Consider the following 24,985-nt stretch of genomic DNA (forward strand, 5'->3'; position numbering starts at 1 on the left):
AATTTGGGTATGAATAGGGAAAATGGCTTTTAAAGTCTAAAACAGTTCCTACTAGAGCCAGGACACCCCCACCTCCCGTCTCAGTTGTCAAGCACACAAATGATTATAGCCTAATCATTACTTGCACACAAGCAGACAGAGGGAAGTGGAAGATTCCCTCCCCACTGGGAATAAGCCTTGTGAAGTGGAAGTTTCTGGTTGTGTCACATGATGCAGACTCACGTGGTGTTTTGCTGAGGCAAGACCCATGGGAGGACATGTGGTGTTTGGAGAGAATATAAGTAGGACTCAACAGATGGTGACACAGTGACAGGGCACTTCCATAGCTAGCTTTGCAATGCTTCATCAGTCTCTCATCTTTGCTGATCTTCACTGAGAGAATCATGGCAGAGAACTCCTGGTGTCCTGGCTGATTCAGTGGAGGCCTGGCAGTTTCTGCTGGATCGTGCCACAACTGCTGATTGTGTTCAGTATCCTGGCACTACTGAACTGGACTGCTGGTATCCTGACAAACAGAGATTGGAATTACCCCCCAAAGAACCACTTCTAAACAGGCCCATACCCCCTATTAACCATCCTATTAACCATCGTTTCTCCCCTACCTTTGGATGATGGGCTAGAAAGCATTTGGAAACCCTTAGTAAAAGTAGGCTTTAAAAATATCTAAGCCTGCAGCCCTGTGGCTCTGCTTTGCACCTTAAGAAACCTATTGGTTAAGGACCTGTCGAGATGGCTTAGCAGTTAAGAGCACTGTCTGCTCTTTCTGAGAACCCAGGTCCAGTTCCCAATACCCACATGGTGGTTTATAACTGTCTGTAATTCCAGTTCCCAAAGATCTAATGCTCTCTTCTGGCCTCCCTGGGCACCAGACATGCATGTGATACAGAGCTGCACATGCAGACAAAACACCCATGCACATAAAAATAAAATGAAATTATATTTTAAAATTACCTTTAAAATTCTACTGATTAGTAAAACACTAAATTAATTTTTATAGTAGGCTGAGAAAACTGGCTGGGAAATGTTTTTCATTAAAACATGACATGGGGGGGGGGGGTTCAGAGGTTAAGAGTTCAAGACCTCTGCTCTTTGAGAGGTCCTGAGTTCAATTCCCAGAAACCACATGATGGCTCACAACCATCTGTAATGGGATCCCATGCCCTCTTCTGGTGTGTCTAAAGACAGTGTACTTACATAAAATAAATAAATAAAACCCATGACTGGGGATTTTTGCCTCTAGACAAGAGACAATATCAGGGTCTAGAGCTGCCTTTAAGTAGGCAGTCACAGGAAAGGACCACGATTCAATTCCCTGCAGTCTCATGACAGCTCACAGGCATCTTTAGCTCCAGCTCCTAGACGTCTCAGTAGCTGGTGTCCATGGCCACCAAGCACACAAGCAGTGTACATAAACACATGCAGGCAAAATACTCACATACATAAAAATTAATTCTTTAAAATCCATGCTAGGCATGGTGGCACACACCTATAGTGCCAGAACTGGAGCAACAAAGGAGGATCAGGGGTTTAAGTCTGGAGACACAGCTCAGCAAAGCGTTCGCTGGGCAAGCACTAAGACTTGAGTTTGATCCCCCAAACCCGTTAAAAAGTGGGGTTTGTTTGTTGTTTTGTATTTTTAATCCAGGCATAGAGTCAAATGCTTTTAATTCCAGCTCTAGAGAGGTGGAGATAGGAAGATCTCTGGGCTTGCAAACCAGCTCAGCTATTGGAAAATAAAAGACCCAGTCTCAACAAGTTAGACCTCTCCTGAAGAGGTTGACTTCTGGCTTACACACACACACACACACACACACACACACACACACACACACAAGACAGGGTGGAGGTTTTTGAGGTCAGCCTGAAGTGCATAATAAAACCCTGTACTAGGACTAAAACCCACTGAAACAGGATGAAACACCCAGGAACAAGTCTTGCTGAATACGTGCCACTTCTGACAATGAGCACTATGAAATGTTGCTGGGATAATAATAATATATTAATAATAATGTAATAAATATACGATGCTGACCACATCTACAGATCAGGAGATGGGAAACTGAAAAATATTTTCTCTCCAGAAACAATTTATAGATTCAATGTAATCCTAATTAAAATTCAGCATATCTTTTTAGGAGAGCTGTTCTAAAAATTCATATGCAAATGAGAAAGCAGACTAAACTAGCAGTTTTGAGGAAGGAGGGAACATTTAAATAATCATACTACCTGGCTTCAATTATTATCATAAAGAAGTGTGGTATTGGTCAACTGTAATGCACACCTTTAATCCCAGCTCTCAAGAGGCAGAAGCAGGTGGATTTCTAAGTTGAAGGACAGCCTGGTGTACCGAAGTGAATTCCAGGACAGTGAGGGCTACACAGAGGAAGAGGAGGAGGAGGAGGAGGAGGAAGAGGAAGAGGAAGAGGAAGAGGAAGCATGGAACGAACTTTAAAGAGAAATAAATTGAATAGAACAGTCAATGAACAGAGCCACACATGTAAGATCAGTGGGTTACTGGTAACACAAAGACTAGTCACTAGAAGTAGAATAGTTTTCAGTAAACAATTCTGGGACAACTGTACCATCACCACACACACACACACACACACACACACACACACACTGAAATCTATACCTCAGTCATCTATTCAGAATGCTACATAATGGGTCAACATGATTGATAACCAAATGACTATTCACCTGAATAAAGTCTCACTAATTTAAAACAGATCATGTTCCTGAACACAAAACTTACCTTTGCAATAATTTCTAGGAAAAAACTTTTATGACATTTGATTGGACAAATATAACACCAGAAGCATAAAAGGGGGAGCCAGTAATTGACAAAGACCAGCTTCGAGAACGCCTTAAAGAGACAGACAGACTACTGCTCTGGTGGCAAGTAGCAAAGCTTTACTGCTTTCTACAGCTTAAAAACATGGGGTATGACTTTGCAACTTTTGCTCAAAAAATAACATTTTTACTTAGTTGCATGCACCTGGCACACAATATTATCATTTTTGGAGTCATTTTCTCATAACAAGAACGAACTTCAGAAGAAGAAACTGTTATCTGCAGACCCAAGGACATCCTCCTCTCAGGGTAAATATTAACTCTTGACTAGGAACAAGGAAAAACTAAGGCTCACAGAAAGTCGTGTTAGGACATCCCTCCCTTTCAGGAGGGATGACCCCTGAACTTTCTCCCAGTTAACGACTCTGACCCTTTCAGGCCAGAACCAAAGGGAATCCATTGTTCTCCTCAAGTAATCTCAAACTTAAGACACCTGCTCTTTGAAAGACAGTTTGATAGAATGAAAACACAGGTACGGGCTGGAAATAAATATTTACAAACCACACATCTGATAAGGACCTTTTATCTGGACTATTTAAAGAATTCTTGAAACAATGATTAGAAAAGCAAACATCTCAAACAGGAAGGAAAGAGGGAGGGAGGGAGGAAGGAAATTTTAACATACACTTCAGCAGAGAAGCTATTTGGATGGCACAAGGCACACTAAGCTCTACTCAAAATCATTAGTTATTACAGAAATGTGATTTTAAACAATAAGAAGGAGAAAGAGAAATTCCTACAGGTTATACACACACATACATGCACACACACACATGCATACACACATGTACACACACATGCAGACACACACTAAACAAACAAACAAAATGTTTAAAAACCTTCAAGCTGCCCCTTCTGCTGCTGCCTGTGTGCGCCGTCAGTGCAGACCTGGTGCCTCTCTTGTGAAGTGGCAGCTGAGGAGACTATGGTGCTCACCGTGGCTGACCAGAAACTTGAGGAAAGAATCTGATTTGATCGGCAAGCAGTCAATGAAATGGACACACCTGCACAGCTGGAAATGGGGGGGGGGGTGAAGATGTGATTGATGTGTTTCAGCAGCAGACAGACGGCCTCTACTAAACAGGGAACCTGCTACTTTCCTCCAGAATTTCGTTATAGACCAAATGCAATGGGAGCCACGGGAGCCACGGGAGCCACGGGAGCCACGGGAGCCACAGGAACTCTCACTCTCAATTAGAAAGCTGAGATTTGGTTCTGCCACATCCTGGCTACTACAGTATAGCTTTCTTTATTCCTCCATTTCCCTGTCCTCGTTTCTTTATTGCACATAAAGTAACTGGTGTGTGTGCACAAGTATATTGCTTTTTTTTCTTTTTTAAACTAAGTGGCCAATGTTGTTTTGATTGACATCAGATGGGGTAAGGTACTGGGTCTGTGAAAACATTCCCCTTTCTCCATTAGTGGCTCCCTCATTCCACTCCTTATGTTACAGTAAGTTATTTTCTTCTCATCGTTTTGACAAAAGAACCCAACAACATAAAATCCTTGCATACCTTGTCTGATGGGAGAATTTTAATGTTTTTTCATCTACCATTGTAAAGCCAAGTACACTTTTATAACCTTTTTGTACATTGTTGTTACAAGCAGGGCAATTTGTCTTTAAGTAGGGATAAATTACTCTTGGACAAAATCATCCCTTCAAGTCAATCCTCTTGTTTAAATAAAGTTTTTATTAAAATAAAAAGAAAGTTCAAGAGAAATGAAACCATATCGGCACGTGATAATTTATGCATAAATGGTCCATAAGTGTTCACAGTCTATTGTCTGATTAAAAAAAATAAGACAACTTGGGCTAGAGAGATGGTTTAGTGGTTAAGAGCACCAACTGATCTTCCAGATCACAACCATCTGTAATGGGATCCGATGCCCTCTTCTGGTGTGTCTGAATACAGCTATAGTGTACTCATACACATAAAATAAAGAAATAAAATTTTTTTAAAAACCTCCAATGTTCATCAATAAGTATATCCATATAATGGAATATAGTGAGCAAAAATGAAAATATGCTGGTTGAAAAGGCCAAGCAAAAAATGTGGTTAATATAGATTTATGTAATGCTAGAAATTATGAGTTACTCTGTAGTAGCAGAAGCTGTTTTCTAGACTATGGGAACACAGGGGATGGGAGGAACATTGGAAAGGAAGAATTAGCAAAGGGACAGGCACTCTTTGGATCCTGCTGTGTCATCTTGCTACACAGGTAAACACCTGGGCCTCAGGTACATCAAAAGCTATCTTATAGACACAATTTAAAGGCATTTCCATATATCGATAAGGCTATTGAACCCCAAACAGAAACCAAACTGAATGTTGGTTTGTTCCCAGGACAACTCATTTTAAAGAAGAACAAGAGCATCTCAGTTCAAGTGTATTGCACAGAGAAGTGGCCTTGGGGACTGTGCAGAACTGGTTCCATCCAGACACAATGCTTCCACCCAATCTCCACAGCCCACCTGAGCTTATTCCTGACAAGAGAAGCAACCAGCTTTCCTTTCTGTAGCCAGATTGTTCGCAACACCCCAGATGGCTCCAACCTCCTGCCCTGTGGGGCCAAGCCTCACCATTTCCATTGCAGGGCACATCAAATGTGAAATATTTACCTGGGTCGTTTCTTACAGGTTTCCCATGGCTGCCTTGGAAAGGGAATTGTTTGTTTGTTTGTTTGTTTCATTTGTTTTGTTGGTTGGTTGTTTGTGTTGATGACTCGGTTACAGTGCCCTCCATCCAGCCTTCCACTTCCCCCCACATTTGCTTCCTCTTTGCTCTGTTTTCTAAGCCAAATCCAGGAGGATGCTCTTCATTAAACCAACGGTCTGTATAATGTGAGGCGTCTTTACTGGGATACCCAGCAGAAAGAATGCACTGGGAATGTAGGGGAGACTGAGGTCGAGGCTAAAGGAAGCCAAAAGATCTGGATAACTCCATCTAGCTGAGTTGGTGCTCGGTCCTGGTTATCTGAGTCACGACCACACCATAGAAGCCAGAGAAGCTGTCTCTCATGGGGGCGAGGGATTCAAGTAACTAGAACAATCATCTTTCCTCCAACCTTCCACAGGTGTACAGGCGGCAGCAGCTGCAGACATGCAAACCACCTGACCTCCACCCATGCCCGTTCCTCAGAACCCTCAGAAATGGCAGACCTCTACTTGGCTTGCAGTGAGTGTTCGTGAATAACCAACACTTTTGAAAACAGTGTTCCTTCTTAAGAAAGAGCAGAAAATTAATACGGCAAATATTCTTCCCAAGCTCACGGTGTCTGTAGGCCTGGGGCAGCCTTAGGAAATTCGGGGTGCTCTCTGGCTTCTGAAGCTCTTGGCTTGGTTTCCTGGGAGTGCCGTGATTCTGGTCTGGAAGCAGGCACAGCTTATCCAATTTTTAATTCCCTTTCAAGATGATTCCCATGGCAGTCATTTCTCTGAAATTAAGATATTTGTTAGCCCCACCTTTAAACGGATGACCTTAAACAGGAATTCCACCAGTAATGACCTTGTGTGCTCCCAAGAATCTGGGTTGCATTCACCCAGAAAAGGGGGGGTGGGGTGGGGTGACTCCCTATCCTTTTCTATCAAAATGCTGAGGTAAGGATGTCTCAGGAACATCTCCCCTATTGGGTTTTGGCAGGCTGCTGCATATCTGCATTCTGTGATTGGTCTGCAAGGTGTGTGTGTGTGTGTGTGTGTGTGTGTGCGCGCGCGCGCGCGCGCGCGCACGCACGCACACACACACACACACCTATGACCTTGCAAAGTGCCCTGAGACAAGAGCCAGGAAGCTTTGGTACTGGAAAATAAACAATGCTGCTTTCAGCCTGTGGTGTGGAAATCAGATTACAGAAGGAATAACATCTTGCACCGTGGACCTCCATGCCACTGGGTGTGGCCACAGTTATTGTTTCCTTAGTGGACGTTATATCTCTTTAGAAAATGTGCCCAAGAATGTAGATTCCGAAAACGATGTCTGCAGAGGAGGATAGAAAACGGTCAAATTGTATCTGGGCAGGATGCCCAGATACAATTCTCCTTTCATTTTACCGCATTCTAGCAGTGAAATTTTGAGGATACTGGAGTCGAACCAGTCAGCCTGCCTTGCCTCACCCAGCTCGGCCCCGCCCCCAAAGGCCCCGCCCTACTCGCTTTAGGCCCCACCCCACCCGCCCTAAGCCCCGCCCTCACCCGCTGCCTCCTTCACGGCCCAGAACCGCAGCGAGCGCCGGGTGCGGCGCTGCCGCCGCAGGGATGTGACCTTCACCGTCGCTTAGCCAGGATGACCGGAGCCCGAGTCTCGCGGCGTCCGCGCCTCGCTTCAGCCTCCCGGGTGCTCTGACCGCACGCTCCCGGCTGCTAGGCTCCCCGACCCGGGCCTCGCCATGCCGCCACCGCCCGGGCCCGCCGCCGCCCTGGGCACTGCGCTTCTGCTGCTCCTGCTGGCTTCCGAGTCTTCTCACAGTGAGTACCGAAGGGGTCCCCCAACCCCACTACCCCGTGGTGTGGGGCTCCAGGCCTGTACCCCAGCGCAGCATCCTGGTGCTGGGTACCCCAGACACCCTGGCATCCTGGCCCCGGACCTCTGGGCTCTAGGCATCACGGACCCGGAGCATCCCAGACACACAGGCATTACGATCCCCAGCATCCCTGACCCCCGACATTCCAGCCCCGAGTGAGTGTAGGTTGACTGCACACCCTTCTTTCTGCAGCTGTGCTGTTGCGGGCGCGTGAGGCGGCGCAGTTCCTGCGGCCCAGGCAGCGCCGCGCCTACCAAGTCTTCGAGGAGGCCAAGCAGGGCCACCTGGAACGGGAGTGCGTGGAGGAGGTGTGCAGCAAAGAGGAGGCCAGAGAGGTGTTCGAGAACGACCCAGAGACGGTGAGCGGGCGCCAGGGGTCGCGGGGTGGGGCCTGGGCGTCCCAGAACCCATACTTTTGGGGGCCACAAGTTCCAACTCCCACCGTATGGAGGTCCAGGAGACCCGGGGACTGTCGAATCCCAAACATCCTTTCTGGAGATTTAAGGATCCTTGTGTGGACCGCACCACCACGTGCACCCCAGAACTCTTAGACACTGAGCCTTCTTCGCACCCCCTTGCACTTCTCCATTCTTGAGCCCCAGTTCCTCAGTTGACCCCCAAGTCCTCTCTTCTTCAGGAGTAGAAAGCGTATCCTTGAGTGGGCTCCACTGAGATCCCTTCAGTAGACTCTGAAGGAAGCCCCTCTCAGTATATGTTCAAACTAAACCTTCCCCTACCCTCGAAAAGAAAGTACCCGTGGGAAAAATCCGCAGTGATTTGAAACTCAAAGGCTTCCTAAGACTGCCAGTCCCTTGATTGGATTGGAGGTAAGGGGTGGGGCTCCTCTTTGGTTTTCCTCTGGAGGGACCCAGGGTTTTCCTGAAAGAGGAATTGAAAGATCTCAAAGCTGGAATTGCTTGCTGCAGCAGGTCCAAAAATACGATGGCTGGAATTGTGCTAAGAACATGCATACGGGCGGGTGGGGAGCAACGTGAGGAAGAGGGCCGGCACCTGCCCCTGCAAGGGCTGTGCTGGCCCAGGACAAACTTCTATTAATAATGTCCTTGGGGAATGGAGCAGGCATACAGCCAACTGCAGCCAGCAGCCTATGTATGCACAGGACTCTCCCCAGAAGGTGCGTGTGAGGGCTGAGTGGATTCATGGGGGAACACACCCCAGCGTAGGGCATGCCTGAGGTTGAGATCTGTACTGGCGCATAGTGATGCAGAGCCCCCCCACTCCCGCCCCCCCCCACCTGCCAAATCGGTATGGTTTCACAATGTTGGGTTCCGCTGGCATTTTCCCTTCAAAGAATTCTTCTGGGGTGAAGTAAGGATCACGTGATGTGAGGATGGCGCTGTGTGAGCCATTGGGGCCTTTGCTTTGACTTGTGTCTAATCGGCTGACTGGACAATCCCTGTCAAAGCTGCTTTCCTGATAGCGGTGCTACAGCTGTTGAGTGTCACCATAGCTGCTTTGGCACTGTTACCCAGTGTGGAAGCCAAGATCAGGTGACAAGCTGTGCCCCACCCCTGCCCCCCTCCCCCACCCCACCTCCCACCTTCCCCTTGCCATGGTGCTGCCCCAGGCATCTACAGCAGGATGGGGCAGATGGCTGATCTTTTTATACCCTTGCTGCTGCTTCTCTGTTTTAATGATTGCTCTCGACCCAATGAGTTCTGCTATCAGCATTCTAGGGTAAGTCCCAATCCTTGGTCACCTGGGCTGTGGGCTTAGGTGACTGGTTCTTTGTGTTACAACTCCACCCTCCCATGAAGCTTCCTGCCATTCAGTGTGGACAGGGCTTGTGGTGACAAGAGTTGAGAGAGAGCAGCAAGGCCACCACCCAGCTGTGGAGTCCCGCCCCTCTGCAGCCTGCCTGCCAGGGCAGACAGGCCCAAGCTAGCCCCTCCTGACTGTCTGGACAGGGAACTGCTTTTCTTAGAGTCAAGTCCCTCTGGTTTTAATTGCTTGTACGTTTTAATTATGATCTTATTTGCGAAGATGTGAAATGAAGACATGGAAGAGAGCAACGTCCTCAGGACCCCCACCTCCTCCAAATAACTTCTCTTCGGGCCAGGGGAGGGTTTCCCTTTTCTGTCAGCTTTTGGGTGAAACTCCTGACTATAATGCTCCGAAGGGCAGTCCCCTCTGGTCCTGTCAGAGCCTGTCTCCTTCAGGGCTTGGCGAACACCTCTTCCCATCAGATCTATCTAAAACTGTCCCCTCTGTAACCCCTACACCCTAACACATGGACTTTCCTCCCATGAGTCAGCTTGGATGCCTGACCTGTGCCTCTTGCCTGCAGTATGGAAACTGTTAACCCCGGCGTCCAGTCCGCACGCACCTCACGTCACCTTGCAGAGTTCCAAATCAAAGCTCTTTCCTAGCTGCTAGCACCTTGATTTAGCTGCTAGTCCCTTTTCTCCTGGCGCCACGGATACCAGGCAAGCCTCAGGAAGAGGTAGTACCAAGCTGTGCTCTGGAGTCCCCGTGTTCCTCTGCAGGGACCCATGGCTGGAGCCTCCCCTACTCCATACCGCTGGGGAGACCTGAGACCCGCGCCAGTAGATATGCAAGCGCCAGTCACCTTCATAGACTCAGAAGGAAGAGTGGGAAGAGACTTAACCTTCCTGTGAAAATGCTAGGTCAGCTTTCCTGGCCTTGAAATGTAGCTCATTGTAGGATGCCACCCATGAGAGGGTCTTGACAAGAGGCGTGGCTTCGGTTTACCTGCCCCACTCTTTGTGACAATGAGAAGCTGTGGTCTGCAGATCACCTACCAGACCAGATTCTCACAATGGTCCTCGGGAATCCTTACTGGGCTGATCTGTGAGTGAAATTTTAGGGTAAAAGGACCAGGTCTGGGAATGCCAAAGATCTAGGCTTGGCTGCCTGGGTAACTCTATCCATAGAGACTAGAAGCGGTGAGAAGCAGAAGGCAGGGATATAATGAGTCAGTGCACATTGAGGAAAGGAACAAAGGGTCCAGTGGCCTCACCTCAGGGTTGCCTTTGGGACATGGATGTGAGCTTTAAATTTAAATAGAAGGAGTGGGCACAGGGTATGAGATATGCCGAGTTAAGCAGGGCTTGTCAAGTGTGGTCCAGCTAATGCTGCCTCAGTACTGGTACTACAAAGTGATTAGAAGGAGTCCTTATTCCTCAAGGGGACAAGGGGGTCCTCAGGAGTGCAGGTTCCTTCATAATAACAGTTCTCAGTGATCTCTAAGACTCTGTTGTCCCTCAAGACTGTTAACTTCCCTTGGGGATCTGGGACAAGACAGAATGTTAACACATCCTTCCTATCTGCTTATCTTTGTGTGGTCAACCCTGCAGGGGGATGAGATGGGTATGCGTCTCCAGTTTTATTGTAGACAGTGCCCGAGGGATTAGCATGCCTCCATTGCAAAAAAAAAAAAAAAAAAAAAAAAGCAAGTGACAGACTCATAATGCAAATAGAGGTGCCAGGCTTCCATCCAAGTCCTCTTGTCTCGTGTGGGTCTGAATGAGGAGTCAGTGTGGCTTTAGTGAAAGCTCTCAGTACTTGTTAAAACCCTGTTGTGTGTTCCCTGATGTTGTGGACATACGGTGCTGGAGTAGACCAGCCAGGCTCCTGTGGTTCTGAGTGGTATCCTGGCCAACTGTAGCTGATGCACACCTGCACACACACCTGCTCCTTATATCTGCTATTTCCAGGGCCCCCAGGGAGGGGATGACAGTGTGGTCCTGCCCTCCATACTGGGTGGGCCTAGACCGCTGGAAACAGGCCGACTCCCGCGTGATGAACCATGTGGTTGTTTTGTTTTGTTTTCTCACTGTGTCTGGGAAGAGTCTGGCTCTGTTCAGTTAGCATTTCTTCTGACATTAGGAAGAAAGGGGCCAGATCTGAGCCCTCCAGTGGGCGGATACTGGTAGCTTCTTCCTGACTTTCTCTGGGGAAGAAATGCAGGATCCCCCCACACAGTTACTGTGTACCTCCACCCACATTCCTCAGTGGCTGTGGCAGCTCCCCTGTGGTGGCAGCCCTGGCCACTTCTAATCTCTCTGTCCCTTCTCTCCTCCACAGCCTCTCTGTTATCTGGTTTCCCTTTTTATTGTTACTGTCCCTTCCGGGCACTTCCTTCTCACTGGCTGGGTTCCCTGTCCCAGTTGCTAATTCCAGAGAGGCCCTGAGGTTGTAACTCTGCCCCAGGTGATCCCTTCTGCAGAATCTTCAGTAAGATACCTAAGCCTTTAAGGCTGCTCCCCCAGCTTAGGATGCTGGCCTCTAGAGGTTCCTAATCAAGAAGTTAATCCCAGCTGGAGCCTCTACCCCATACTTTGGTACGAGGAGGAAGACCTCAGGCCTGGTTGCTGATTCTCACCTTCTTTTTAAATTTTAAGATTCATAGTGGGTTGGCTGGCTGCGAGGATTAATACTTCGGAAGCTGAATGAGAGACTCCCTCCACCCCCTCCCTCCCTGACTGTGTCTCAGCTCTCAGTGGTGGCTCTAATTCATTCTCCCTGCCTGCCCCCAGACCCTTCTCTGCTGCTACTGCTGTACTCTCATGGGACTTTGGGGCACTGTTAGTTCTAAGGGTCTGGGACCTGGGTGATCATGTTTAAACCATGTCTACCCACTAAGGACATTTGTCCTGACATGGTGGGTTCTCCAAGGACAGCTCAGGGAAGGCCAGTGCCAGGGCAGGTAGAACACCTCCCATCCCATTTCCTCTTAGAATACTAGACAAGAGGAACGAGGCCCAGTGTGGGGAGGGAAAAATAAGAAAGGGGTATCTCAGGAAAAGAGACCTGAGACTTGGGATTTGGACTCTTGGCAGAGAAGGGACATCTAGGTGAAATACCCTGCCAAGGTGTCCCCAGAATTTGCCAAGGTGTCTCCCTCGAAACTATGTCTTCTTGTCTGTGCTTAGAATGTTCCCCAAACTCAGGTGAGCAGTACTGTCTACATCTTCAACTGTAACACTCCATATGCAGAGCTGGTGAGGCAGAACATGTGTTCCCTCCGCCCTGAGCATCTGATGCTCAGAGTTCCCTGGGAGTGTGCACTCCACAAAGCCTGTCTATGAAGCAGCATCCCAGCTAGGTGCCCATGGCCTATGAGAGTCAGCATCCATAGGGCCAAGGCATGGGTGTGAGCATTCTGTAGGGCCCGATGCTGCCTGTGGAAGAGAGTTTGTGGTGGGCTTGTCTGATGAGAAGTCAACTGAGGATGCTTGTAACATGCTCCTCCGACTACAAAAAAGCCATTCTACTGCCTCATTTCTGCTAGGCAGAGATGTCTTGGCCTCTAAGAGTCTGAGAGGACTTACAGACAAAGGTGAGAATGGTGTTCTGCAGGTGGCAGCCGCAGTTTACTGTGCAGAATAATCTAGAACCTTCCCAGTTGTGTGCCATGGGCTGGCAGTTGGGCCATCCCGTTTGCAATCACAGGAAATGATGTCAGTTCACCTGCATCCTGCTTTGGGCTCAGATGTTTCTCCGTCTTGATAATGCGTGCATCCAGCATTGTCCTCTTGTGTGGGTTTTGTCTTTGGGGCATGAGCTGCCTTCAGACATAGTCTGATCAGGCAGCCATGGAAGCTATCCAGCTTCAGCCCGACTGGTGAGGTCCTCCAAGGAGGCCTGAAAGAAGGATTGATAGCTGGAATCCAAGGGCAGGATCCTGCCTGGTCCTGGGCAGGGGGACAAGGAGATCAGTTCTGATCTGTCACTCTCAGGCAGCTGCAAAAGACACTGGGTCTTTCTGAGCTGGGTGTTAGAATTGCTACATCCTTCCAGGAGTCAAGTTGGCTTGTGCTGGCCTCAAGACAGACCTACAGCAGTACTACTGGAGTGTGGTTGATGCTGTTACCTTTGACCTTTCCATGTGTGGCTATGAAAGGCTCTTCCTGGCCATGTAAACACCAAACACATGAACTCCACCTCACGCCCACTGGCTGCATCCCCACACTTGACTCTGTAACATGGAGGGCATTTGGTCATCTAAGTTCCTTCCAGATATTCTTTCTAAAACTGTAGAAAAGCACACCATCACCCCCTAGTCATGGGGACCTTCCTCCCACATGCTCTGTCCCTGTTACCTCTGTTCTCACCCACATAGCCCCTCACTAGTGAGAGAGAGGTGAAAGAACACAAACGGGGATGTCTGTCACATTGCAGGTGAGGTGGGCGCTCTGCTGGGAGTCTGTAGCATTGGCCTGTTTGGCTGCCTGTTGCGTATATCATTCCTGAACAGGCTTCTATTCATCCGGTCACTGGCCTGGAATAGCCAGAGGGCTTGTATACACTGTACAGTGTGGGGATACAGAGACAGGAAAGAGCTCTTGTGAACAGATTTGTGCCTCAACTAGAAAATGTGTTTTTCCAAGATACTGTATGAAAACCAATGACTGGGGGTGGGGGGGGCGCATCTGAGGATGAAGAGAGCTGTGCTAGATAGTTCTATGTCAACTTGACTCAAGCTAGAATCATCTCAGAGGAGGGACCCTCAATTAAGAAAATGCTTCCATAAGATCTGGCAAGCTTGTAGGGCATTTTCTTAATTAGTGATTGATATGGGAGGGCTCAGGCAGTCACCCTGAGTTCTATAAGAAAGCAGGCAGAGTAAGGCACAAGGAGCATGCCAGTAAGCAGCATCCTTCCACGGCCTCCACGTTAGTTCCTGCCTCCAGTTCCTGTCCTGTTTGAGTCTCTGTCCTAGTTTCCTTCAATGGTAGATTATGATGTAGAAGTGTAAGCCAAATAAACTCTTTCCTCCCCAAGTTGCTTTTGGTCATGGTTTTTCATCACAGCGACAGAAACCCTGACTAAGACAAATTGGTACCAGGATAGTGGGATATTGCATTGACAGACCTGACTGTGTGTTTTGGGGAGGAGTGTGGAAGGACTTTAGGCTGGAAAAGCCATTGAGTGTTGAGGCTCAGTGAGCTGTTCTGCGGGAGCTTGGAAGATCATACTGTTGAGTACAGTGCAGACAACTTGTGAAGTTTCAGGGGGAGGTTAAAGGCTCCACTGGGGCCTCTTGTTATTTTGAATTAGAGTCTGTGGTTCTGGTTAGCTGAAGAACTACCAATGTGAAACCTTTGCTTTGCTGGGATACTCTCTTGATGCTGGTCAGCTGGTGCTGAGAAATTAACAGTGATTGAGCAGAGACCAGCATCACTGAGGTGAAATCTTCTGGAAAGTGTTTCCTGAGAGTCAACACACAGAAGCTCTGTTCCAGAGCTGTGCCTTGTGCTGGCAGGAGACCTCGGTAGTGTAAGAGGCAATGGGTGGTGCTGGTGTTGAATGTGTGGCAGGGACATGGAGAGCAGCTGAGGCTTGACAATGTGTAGTAGAGTTGGCGTTTCTGAAGAGAGCACAGGAGAGGCTATTGGAGATAACGCAGCCCAGCTGCAGAGTAAGACCCAGCATTTGGGAGATCAGTACCCCAAATCACTTGGGATGACCACCAAGAACAGCAGCATCGGTGGAGTGCAGCCAGCTGGAGCCTAGACAATCTAATCTGTATGTGCTGCAAAGGGCAGAGCCAGAGAAGTGACCTAAGCCCCTAGGAGAAGCCCACAGCTGAAAAAATTTCAAACATTTTTGGATTTTTAAGAGTCTGGGTATTTTAAAGGGACTGAACTTGTAATATCTTTGAATTTGTAAATACTGTGGGACTTTTTAAAGTTATTTATGTTTTTAATGTGAAATCTTGGGGATGAATGAGAAAGAAAAGGTCGAGACTTAATGTGATGTGTTTGTGTGGCAGTTGACAAGGGGTTTTATGTCAAGTTGACACACGCTAAAGCCATCTGAGAGGAGGGAACCTCAATTAAGAAAATGCCTCCATAAACAGGGCTGTAGGCAAGCCTTTAGCACGTTTTCTTAATTAGTGATCCGAGGTGGAGGGCCCAGCCCATTGTAGGTGGTGCCACCCCTGGGCTGGAGGTTCTGGGTGCTGTACGAAAGTAGGTTGAGCAAGCCAGAAGGAGCAAATTAGCAAACACCCCACCATAGCCTCTGCATCAGCTCCTGCCTCAGGTTCCTGTCCTGTTTGAGTTCCTGTCCATGGCATGTAAGCCAAAAAAATCCCTTTCCTTCCCAACTTGCTTTTGGTCATGGTGTTTTATTACAGCAACGGAAACCCTGAGCTCCTACCTAGTCTGTGTCTATCCTACAAGCATTTTCCCCGAAGACATGTTGAGAGGCACCCTCTAATTAGGTCTAGGTGACACCGATTTGCCTCCTCCTGAAGGTGACTACACAGTCATGCTTTGCAGTCATCTTGCAGAGGCTGAGTCAGCAGAGGCCTCTGGTTCCTCTGCTTCTTTCCGTGACATCCTTTCTGGACAGTGGCTTCCAAGCCCTACCTTTGAGGGAGCCACAGTGCAAGATTCGTGCTTCTGGATTCCTGTCTCCAGGCTTGATGAGCCAGTAATAGCCCTTTTCAAAAGGCCTCATGCTGTGCTGGTTAACTGTGTCCTTTCTTCTCTTTCCACAGGAGTATTTCTATCCAAGATATCAAGGTGAGTTAAAGTTACTATAGTAGCTTCGTTGTCATACACACATATTTCATGCTGGGGAAATCCCATTACCATGTTACTTCTAGAAGAAGGGAGCTAGGAGATTAGAGCTGTCAACAATACTCATATGTGAGGAATTATACATGAGTGTGTTTTTTATGCCATCATTTTATTCCGAGTTGCCTGAGCCTCAGACCAATGCTGCTGTTTTGCAGATATCTTCAGTTGATCCCAGGCCCTGCCCACATCTGGAAATATGGCTAATTGAGTGCCCTCCAACTTACTGGTGTCAGGACTTTATACTTCTGAGATTATTGAGGACCACACACACACACACACACACACACCAAAAAAAAAATAGTTTTACTTGTATGTTGTGTGTTTATCAACCTTTGCTCTATTATCAGTTAAAACTTAGAGCCTTGCAGAAGGCTTTGTACATAGTTTGATGAACAGGAGCACACATGTAACTCTCAGCCACTGGAACAAGCACACAGTGACAAGGAAAATATCATAAGTTCTTTTGTTTGTTTGTTTCTCTCTGTGGTTTCTCTGTATAGCCCTGGCTGTCCTGGAACTCATTCTGTAGACCAGGCTGGTCTCAAACCCAACAATCCACCTGCCTCTGCCTCCAGACTGCTGGAATTAAAGGCAGATACTACCACTACCCTGCTCCAATATGCTTTTATAGGAGAGACAAAAAAAAAAAAAAAAAAAAAAAAGATCCTAGTCACTTTGCTTCTTTAAGAAGCTCTATATTCCCCTCTGAGCACTGTTTGTCTGGTGAACACCTGAAGTACTTTGGATCTATATTGCTTGTAAGAATTGTATATTCTTGGACTTTGGAGTTTTTACCACACATTTGGGAAAGATACTGACCTTCTGTTCCACAGGCACCTGCTTATAAAATTCTACCTGGCAACAGCACAGGAGACCAGTGACTAGCCTGCTGTGACTCTCCAGGCTTGGGTACCAGAATATTGGCTAGAGGAGGCAAGAAAATAAAGAAATGACAGACATATACAGTCAAGCTGGGATTCATGGGGTTCTCCAAGACATAGACTATGACCCAGCACTTCAATCTATTTATTAGCTAAAACGAAGGGGAAGGGCTAGCTAATCTCAGTAGGAAGTCTCTGTAGATATCAGGCTGTAGACATGAGAGGAAGAGACCACAGTCGCTAGTCTTTATACACACTGATCCATCATTTGTAAACACTCGTTTTCAGAATCCCAAGAAAGCTTTGCCATTCCTCTTGATCCTGGCCCATGGGGGTAATGGCTTTACCAATTTCCCATGGGTCAGTTGGCCTTGTAGTCTTCAGTGAACTGTGCCCATGTCACAATACACATTCACTCAGGGTGTCCTCTGAAGCCCCACACCAGCCCAAGAGCCTTGGGCCATCTCTCTGTCAAAGCAGAGGAGCTAGTTAACCTACACATGCATCCTAACTGTGCTTATGTTGTCCATGCTGCCTTCCCACATGTGGCCTACTGAAGGATCAGATAGAGTGGCTGAGCACACACAGCCATCACGTGTTGTATCTGTTCCAATGTCATGCTCCTGGCTCCCCTTGAAGAACACACGTGTGTGCCAGATCTAGTGCCCTCCAGGCTTAAGGTGCCTTCAAAGTGTTTCTGCCTGCAGACTAAGAACAGTATCCTTAGTCCTGCCTGGACCATTGTGCTCTTGAAGCTCAGCTTTGGCCCTAGTCACACTAGCACTGTAGCTTTTGCTGGTCTATGTGATGGGAGATTCCAGCACTTACCAGTTCTGGGCCCGGTGCTCGGTCACACTGGTGCACCTTCCTGCTGTCCCTGCCAGGTACTCCGTACTGACAGGTTGGCATGCACTCACTGGAGATCCATGGTGTCCGCATGAAAAGAAACTGTCATCTGGCCCCAATTTGGATACCTGCTCCACCCCAGGGATGAAGAGTGACTGTGTTGTCTGTTTCTTGTAGACTGCATGAGAAAATATGGCAGACCTGAAGAAAAAAACCCAGATTTCGCCAAATGCGTTCAGAGTAAGTGTGCCCTCCTGCCTCACCTGAAGCATGTGCTGGGGAGCCAGGGGTAAGGCTGCTGAGGGAGAAGCTGTCCAACCCTCCCCAGTCAGCTTCTTGCGCTTTTAACTTTCTTTTTAACAAAGTGCATCTCGGTTTTGTTTCTAATGTACACATATAGAGTTAAATAGTCTGTGGGGTGTGAGGTGTGTCCCCTACCACACATCATATGGGCAAAACCCTCTTTCAGCTCTCTACCTGCACCCGGAAATGCAGATATGGCTTTTGCACACCTGTGTCACCCTGTCCTTAGTCACCCTGATAGGAGTCCCTTCCCAGGCAAGTACAATCACATCTCCTGTCAGATGTCAGCTTCTTTGGCTCAGCTTAAAGCAAGTTGATTGACCAGCGTTGGGGATTTGTTCCTGTTATCACAAGCTATAATGATGTCCTATGCATCTGTCCACAGTTCTGGTTCCTAAGAAAGGGTCAGAGATGATTTTTTTAATTAATGAATTTATTTATTTACTTATGCACCTTACATCCTGCTCACAGCCCTTCTCCCAGTAAGCCCGTCCCACAACCCTTCCTCCACCCAAGGATGGCCCTTATACTTTCTAATTTGTTGGTACATATGAAATTATTGTCCCCAGGCATTCACTTTTGCCCCCAGTGCTCTGAGGGATTGTTCTATTGCTTTGGTTGGTGGCTAGGATTATGGCTTTGAACCCTCTTAAGATGTTTTGGATTGCAATGACACCATCCGGTGGGAGGGGCACATGATGTTCTGCTCCTAGGTGGTAGGTGGCCTGGAAGAGGAGAATGGGCGTGTACTTCCAGAGCCTGTCCCTGAACTGAATAGAGAAGAAAACCTCTGTGTTTGCTGGTGACAGATATGTTAAATTCATTTGCCAGATGCCTTGCCAGATCAGGGCTAACACAAAACTGCCTCCTGCCTGGCTCTGCTCGTCCGTCACAGGTCCCATGGGTGCCCACCTCAGCTGTCATTGTCTGTGCCCCTCCTGGAAGCTGTGCAAAAGTGCCCAATGACCCACATATCCTCCTGCTGAGGCATGGGAAGAAAAGGCCAAGGCCAAGCCTACCAGCTCTGCAGGCTGCTTCTCTTTGTACCTGGCTCCTCACCCTGCTGCCCACAGCATGTCATAGCCTGAGTTCTCTGGTTACCCGTTTTCTGTTAAAAATTAAAGCAAGAGTTTTTGTAGGCCATCATTCTGGCAATTTCTAGAGCTCAGACCTAGCCCTAAACAAACTCTGGCCTTAGCAGGTCTTCTGGAAACCCATTACCTCACCTCATGGGAGCTGGTCACCATGCCAACAGCAACTAGAGTGACAGAGAGAAGCCATAGTCTAAGCATGGACTCTGCCCACTTGGTGCCAGGAAGAGCATTGGCTCCCATTCCGTTCCTTTCTCACAAGCCATTCCTGGCTCCCTGTCATGTCCAATGTGATCCTCTGACAGACAACATCAAGCAGTGGTGGGTGAGTCAGACCGTTGGGATTTTCTAGGGGTCTGAGCTCCTTTCTGGGCCCACAACATAGGACCTGGATTGGACAGGATGGGTACCCAGGTCCTAACTTGCCACCTAGTGAGCCAGTTCACACTTCACACTCCTCCTACAGCCACACAAAAGACCCAGGGTGAACTGACAACGTAAGAATAGCTTGCCTGTGGAAAGCTAAGGGGGCTCCCTCAGGGCCTGCAAAACAGTGTCCACTCTTTCACCTTTCTGGAATGTGTCTAAGGAGAAGCTCTGGGCACCTGCCAAGGGTCAAACATGGGACTTGGTAAATTCCCAACAGGAAAAGAAATGACATGTCGTGGGTGGTATTTCTCTAGGGACAGAGGGACAAAGGTTTTGGTATTGGCTCTGTGTTAGGACTCTCTTAAAAATAATATTACTCCATTGGAAGTTGGCACAGCATCATCCCTCGGCCTAAGGACAGATTTTGCAATGGGTAGATGTGGCTCTCTTGGCCAAGTTAACCAGCCCTTGTGCCAAATTTACCAGTGTAAACTTTAGAAATAAATTTAGGCCTCCAACCAGATACTTGAGTTAGCCGAGCACCACATCTTGGCCTCAGGTGGGCTTCCACAAGTCCACAGCAGTTGTAGAACAATGAGGCCCTCCAGTCCTGACCCCTCACTTACAGGCCACTCTGACTTTACCCAGCCAACACTTGCTTAAGGAAAAATGACATTTTATAATAATCTGCCAACAACCATTCTGAAGAAATCAAAAGTAGTTGAAGACTCACAGGCACACTGTTGGCTGTAATTTGTGCAAACCCAGCAGACTTTGGATGTAAACGTGGAAGGGCCACAGCGGGGGAAATCAGATCGTAGAGCTTCCCTGAGAAGCCTAGACTTGCTTCCCATGCCTGCCATGGGCTCGGCACCCAGCCCAGCTGGCTCAGGACAAGTGGAGGCTGCCAGGAATGAAGCTGACCTGAAAAGCCTGGATGAGCTCCTGCATTGCATCTGGGAAATCCAGAGGTTGGCCCCTGCCTTATCTTATGCCTGGTGCTCCCCCGTCCCTGCCAGGCAGCAAGATTACCCCACTGTCTAGAGTTTAGGTGTGGGAGGCAAGAGAGCACCTGTGGAGAAGGCCTCCAGGAATGGAGCAAACATGATGTGGGTGACCTATAAGACTTCTAGCATCCTGCTAGGATGACCTCCTGGAGACAGTGGCCAGTGTTTCCAATCCCCCTCTGGCTTGGCCCGAAACTGCTTCCTGTAACTCAAGAAGGAACAAATGCTGGCTTCAGACCTACGTCGGCAGAAGATAGGCTAGGGATGCCCAAGAGCTGACACCAAGAATCAAAGTCAGAGATGTGAATTGTTACGACTCTCAAAATGACTGCCCACTAACGGAAAGCAGAGGAAGACCAAGGAAGCATCTCAAGGCTGCCTCCTCAGAGAGGGGCAGTTCAGGCTTCCTATTGGTCCTCAGCTCTGGGGACAGCTCAGGCTTCCTATTGGTCCTTACTCTCGGGACAGCTCAGGCTTCCTATTGGTCCTCAGCTCTCGGGTCTCAGCTTTTCGTGCACCACAGAGGGCCCACCCAGCCCAGAACTTCCTGTTAGATACCCTTAGAGTGTAGCATCTCCTGCCAGTGTGAGGCATGAGCTGATGGCAAAAAAAATTTACAAGTACGGCTATGCTCCAGGAGTGATGGATCACGCGTGACTCCTGCCCTTGGATGCAGCTCCTGCGATGGGGGCTTGGGTGGCCCGCTGATGCTAACCACACTCTTGAAGACAGACAGGAGGGAAATGGGGTTGGTTACCCTCATCCAGTCAGAGTTCAGCATGTGCCATCTGGAGGCAGCCCTATTTCATATCTTCTACTAGTGAAACTTTAGAGCCAGTCTTTGGTCAGGCAACAGATAGGCATTACATACATCAAGGAGAAGGAATCGGGCAGCATGAAGATGCTTACCAAGTGTCATAAGATCTCTGGGTGAAAGAATGCCAGTTCACGTGGGTGACTAGTCTGGACTGATTGGGGCTAAGAAGTGGCACCCCTTGTAAGAGTGATAGGAGCTGATACCCCCATGTATCTAGACCCTCAAGAACAGCAGTTCTCAACTTGTAGGTTATGACCCCTTTGAGGTTGGATGACACTCTCACAGGGGTCACCTAAGACCATTGGAAAACCTAAGTACACATATTATGATTCACAACACAGGCAAAATTACAGTTATAGAGTAGCAATGAAGATAATGTTATGGTTGGGGGTGGGGTGTTCACCACAACGTGAGGAGCTGTATTAGAGGGTCACAGCATTAGGGAGGTTGAGAAGCGCTGCTCTAGAATGATCTAGCTTGTTGGTAGACAGGAGCCACCCCCACCCACCCCATCCAGACAGACTGTAGACCCCTTCAGATGGAGCAGAGTGAAGGGCCCAGGGTTCCTATCCTCTGGGTCATGCCCACATCTGTTCGACCTCTGAAAGGGTTCTTTGAGAACAGGATATAATAATGGCTCTCTCTTCCCAACCTTGGGGTTGAAGCACACGCAGAGTTTTCCTGCCTCCACGCAAGGCGTGGTGCAGTCTGTGTCCGGAGGTCTCAGCCTAAGGTACTCTGTGGAGGGCGGTGACGTTGTAAGATCTTTTAACTGCAGGCTAGAGCTAAAGACTGACACTCTATGGCTCAGTCAGCCCTGTGTCTTGTCTGGCTGACCACTGCACACCTGATGTGACGCCCCAGTGCTGTGGAGAGAATGTGCCCAAGTCCTTCTTGGGGATCTTGAAGACCCATTTCCTGGGAGGCAGGAGCCAGCAGTCTCTCTTTGCATAGCTCAGTAGATCTGGGTGGTGGTACTGGAACCGATCCCAGGGCCTTAAAAGTTCCTCATATTTGTTTCTGTCCCAAGGTAGGACCCTCCATCACAGCTCAGCCTTTTTGGAACCCCTGGGAGCTTCACTGCCCCCCCAGGCTCTGACCACCCCCAACTATATGAGGCGGTGAGGCTTTCAGAGATATTCTGAGTGGTTTTCGTTTTTGTATCCTCCAACTCAGATTTGCCTGACCAGTGCACCCCAAACCCTTGTGATAAGAAGGGTACTCGTATCTGCCAAGACCTCATGGGCAACTTCTTCTGCGTGTGCACAGATGGCTGGGGAGGCCGGCTCTGTGACAAAGGTGAGTCCACACCTTGCCCTCTCTCTGCCCCTCTACCCAAGACTGGGAGCTTAGCCATCCCTACAGTCTTTTCTGTATCAACATCCTTCTTGGGACCCCTTTGCGGGTCCAGGGTGGGATGGTGCTCTGCCTGAGAACCTCCTGAATTCAGCAGCCCCGAGGTTCATCCTCTAGAGCTGCAGGCTCCTCAAGAATTGGGGACCAGGATTAGAGTAAAGGAAATACCACATGGCTCTTAGCACCCCAGCTGATGGGTCCCACCTTGATCTACTCTGGAGCAGGTGTGAGGTATTAGGTAAAGCTGCAAACAAGATGGCAGAGCCTGCCAAGCTTCTCACTCAACACAGCCCTGCGGTGTCCACAGGTTGTCTGGATAGATCTGTTCAGGGTTCTAGACTAGGCTGTGCATTGGTCTCATGACTGCTGGGCACTGATTGGTGGGTCCATTTTGTCCTTCACCCTGTCCCCTTGTGCACCTAGGGACCTCTAGAACCAAGTCTATGGCTTTCCCCACCAGCAGCAGCAGTTCATGTATTTACCATGAGGCCAGCAGGGAAGTGCCCGGGTAGGAGCCCCTCACTCTTTCTTCATGTCCAGATGTCAATGAATGTGTCCAGAAGAATGGGGGCTGCAGCCAGGTCTGCCACAACAAACCAGGAAGCTTCCAATGTGCCTGCCATAGTGGCTTCTCGCTTGCATCAGACGGCCAGACCTGCCAAGGTAAGGCCCTGGCTGTGCAGTGATACCTCACCTGACTTCCTATCCTGGGGAGGGGTGGTGGGATGAGTGTCCTTTGCAGATGGTCCAATCCAGCATCATGGGAGATTCCCTACATCTGAGAGCAAGGGCAAGAGCTGGAGATGCCCATCCACACTTGCGCTTCCAAGGCACCTTCCCACCCACAGAACCTACAGACAGCCTGTGTAGTCACAAGGCCTAGACCCCTGCATGTGACTGCAGGAAACTCCAGGGGTGACAGTCCCCAGTACCTCTGTGCATCTGCCATACCTCCCAGCTCCCCTTACTCTACTCCCAAGAACACAGAAGCAGATGGGACCTCCCCACTGTATGGTCCCATTTCCATTCAGTCCAGATCACCCAGAAAAACCATCTCAGTTGTCCATGTTTTAACCCTGTATTGATTTAGGATCTAGAGGAATGACAGTCAACACAGATAGACCCAGAGTATCTGAGTCACTGAGGCTCACCAGGACCAGGCCACAGCAACCTTTGTGGGTGTTCCAGATGGATGCCTGGGGGTGAGGGGAACTCAGGATCTGAACACAGACATCATCAGACAAATGACGATTTCCCAAACCCAATGTGGGAAAGGGGGAAAGGTTTTATTTTTATCTTCCACAGAGTTCACCTCTGACCATCCCAAAGATTATTCTTAGGAGGTGTGATTGTAGGAGAACTCTCAATCACTGTGTCCTCGTAACTATGTGTAATATACAGGAGATGCATCTGGGGAGGTATAGGCCTCCCCTCCCATGTCCTCTTCATTCAAGGAACAGAGGTCCTCTCATTGTGGCTCTCATCCCTGGCCTTGGCCAAGGGTCATAGCTCCCACACTTTAGTAGCAGGTTGAGGATACCTGCCTTGCATTGTGAATCCTGAGCAATGACGTCTACAGTGTACACAATGTGGGTGAGCAGCATGTGGTCCTTGGGCTCACTATCACTTGACACCCGTGGTGAAGGCATCGTGCCTTCCTCCCATTCTCTACCCTCCTGCCCCAGTGGCTGCTGCAGCTGTCCAAGACCGACCTGTACCGCCTTGGCCTGGCTGCCTTTGCTTGCAGATATCGATGAATGCACAGACTCAGACACCTGTGGGGACGCGCGATGCAAGAACCTGCAGGGCTCCTACTCTTGCCTCTGCGACAAGGGATACACATACAGCTCCAAGGAGAAGACCTGCCAAGGTACCCAGGGTACTTCCTTCTTTGATGCTTAGCCTAGGACACATGTTGGTCACTGCCTGAATGTAGACCACCTTGCTTCATTAGTGGCAATCATTGGTCTGGTGTTCCAGGAAGTCTTTGTACACAGGAGGGTTGGGAAAATGTCAGAACCTCCTAGGAGAGTCTTTGTAGCTTCAATGAAGAGGACCCCTAAAGTGAGCCCTCTGTCTCATCCCCTGATCTGGCCCTATTGTATCCATGCATGTATGCACACAGACCATGCTGTCATGTGTGTGTGTTCCCGTGTGAACTCAAATGAGCACACATCCGCGTGCCGTTAGGCTTCTCTAGCCTGCAGTGGACAAAGGGAAGACCTTGGTAGACTTGGGTTGCACCCACAGTAGATGGAGAGTGATGTGGTCCTCTGTTCTCCTCCCACTTTGGAGGTTCACCATGTCCCAAGGGCAGAGACTCTCCCTCCACAGTCACTCCTGTCTGGGAGCTGCAGGAGACTCCAAA

The 24,985-nt window shown here is 48.7% G+C and overlaps 1 protein-coding gene across 1 annotated transcript in view; it reads left to right on the forward strand.

Moving 5' to 3' along the window:
- Window positions 1–7,043: 7,043 nt before the first annotated feature.
- The window catches only part of Gas6 (growth arrest specific 6), a 29,063-nt gene continuing 11,121 nt past the window's right edge, over window positions 7,044–24,985 (forward strand). The window contains exons 1-7 of the mRNA XM_021170760.1: window positions 7,044–7,318; window positions 7,567–7,733; window positions 15,866–15,890; window positions 17,852–17,914; window positions 22,438–22,560; window positions 23,158–23,280; window positions 24,365–24,487. Of these exons, the coding sequence (XP_021026419.1) occupies window positions 7,240–7,318; window positions 7,567–7,733; window positions 15,866–15,890; window positions 17,852–17,914; window positions 22,438–22,560; window positions 23,158–23,280; window positions 24,365–24,487 (703 nt within the window). The 5' untranslated portion in view covers window positions 7,044–7,239. The remainder of the gene's footprint in view (window positions 7,319–7,566; window positions 7,734–15,865; window positions 15,891–17,851; window positions 17,915–22,437; window positions 22,561–23,157; window positions 23,281–24,364; window positions 24,488–24,985) is intronic.

This window comes from Mus caroli, unplaced genomic scaffold, assembly GCF_978045245.1.
Source record: "Mus caroli unplaced genomic scaffold, Mus_caroli_1 scaffold_10, whole genome shotgun sequence".
Taxonomy (NCBI): domain Eukaryota; kingdom Metazoa; phylum Chordata; class Mammalia; order Rodentia; family Muridae; genus Mus; species Mus caroli.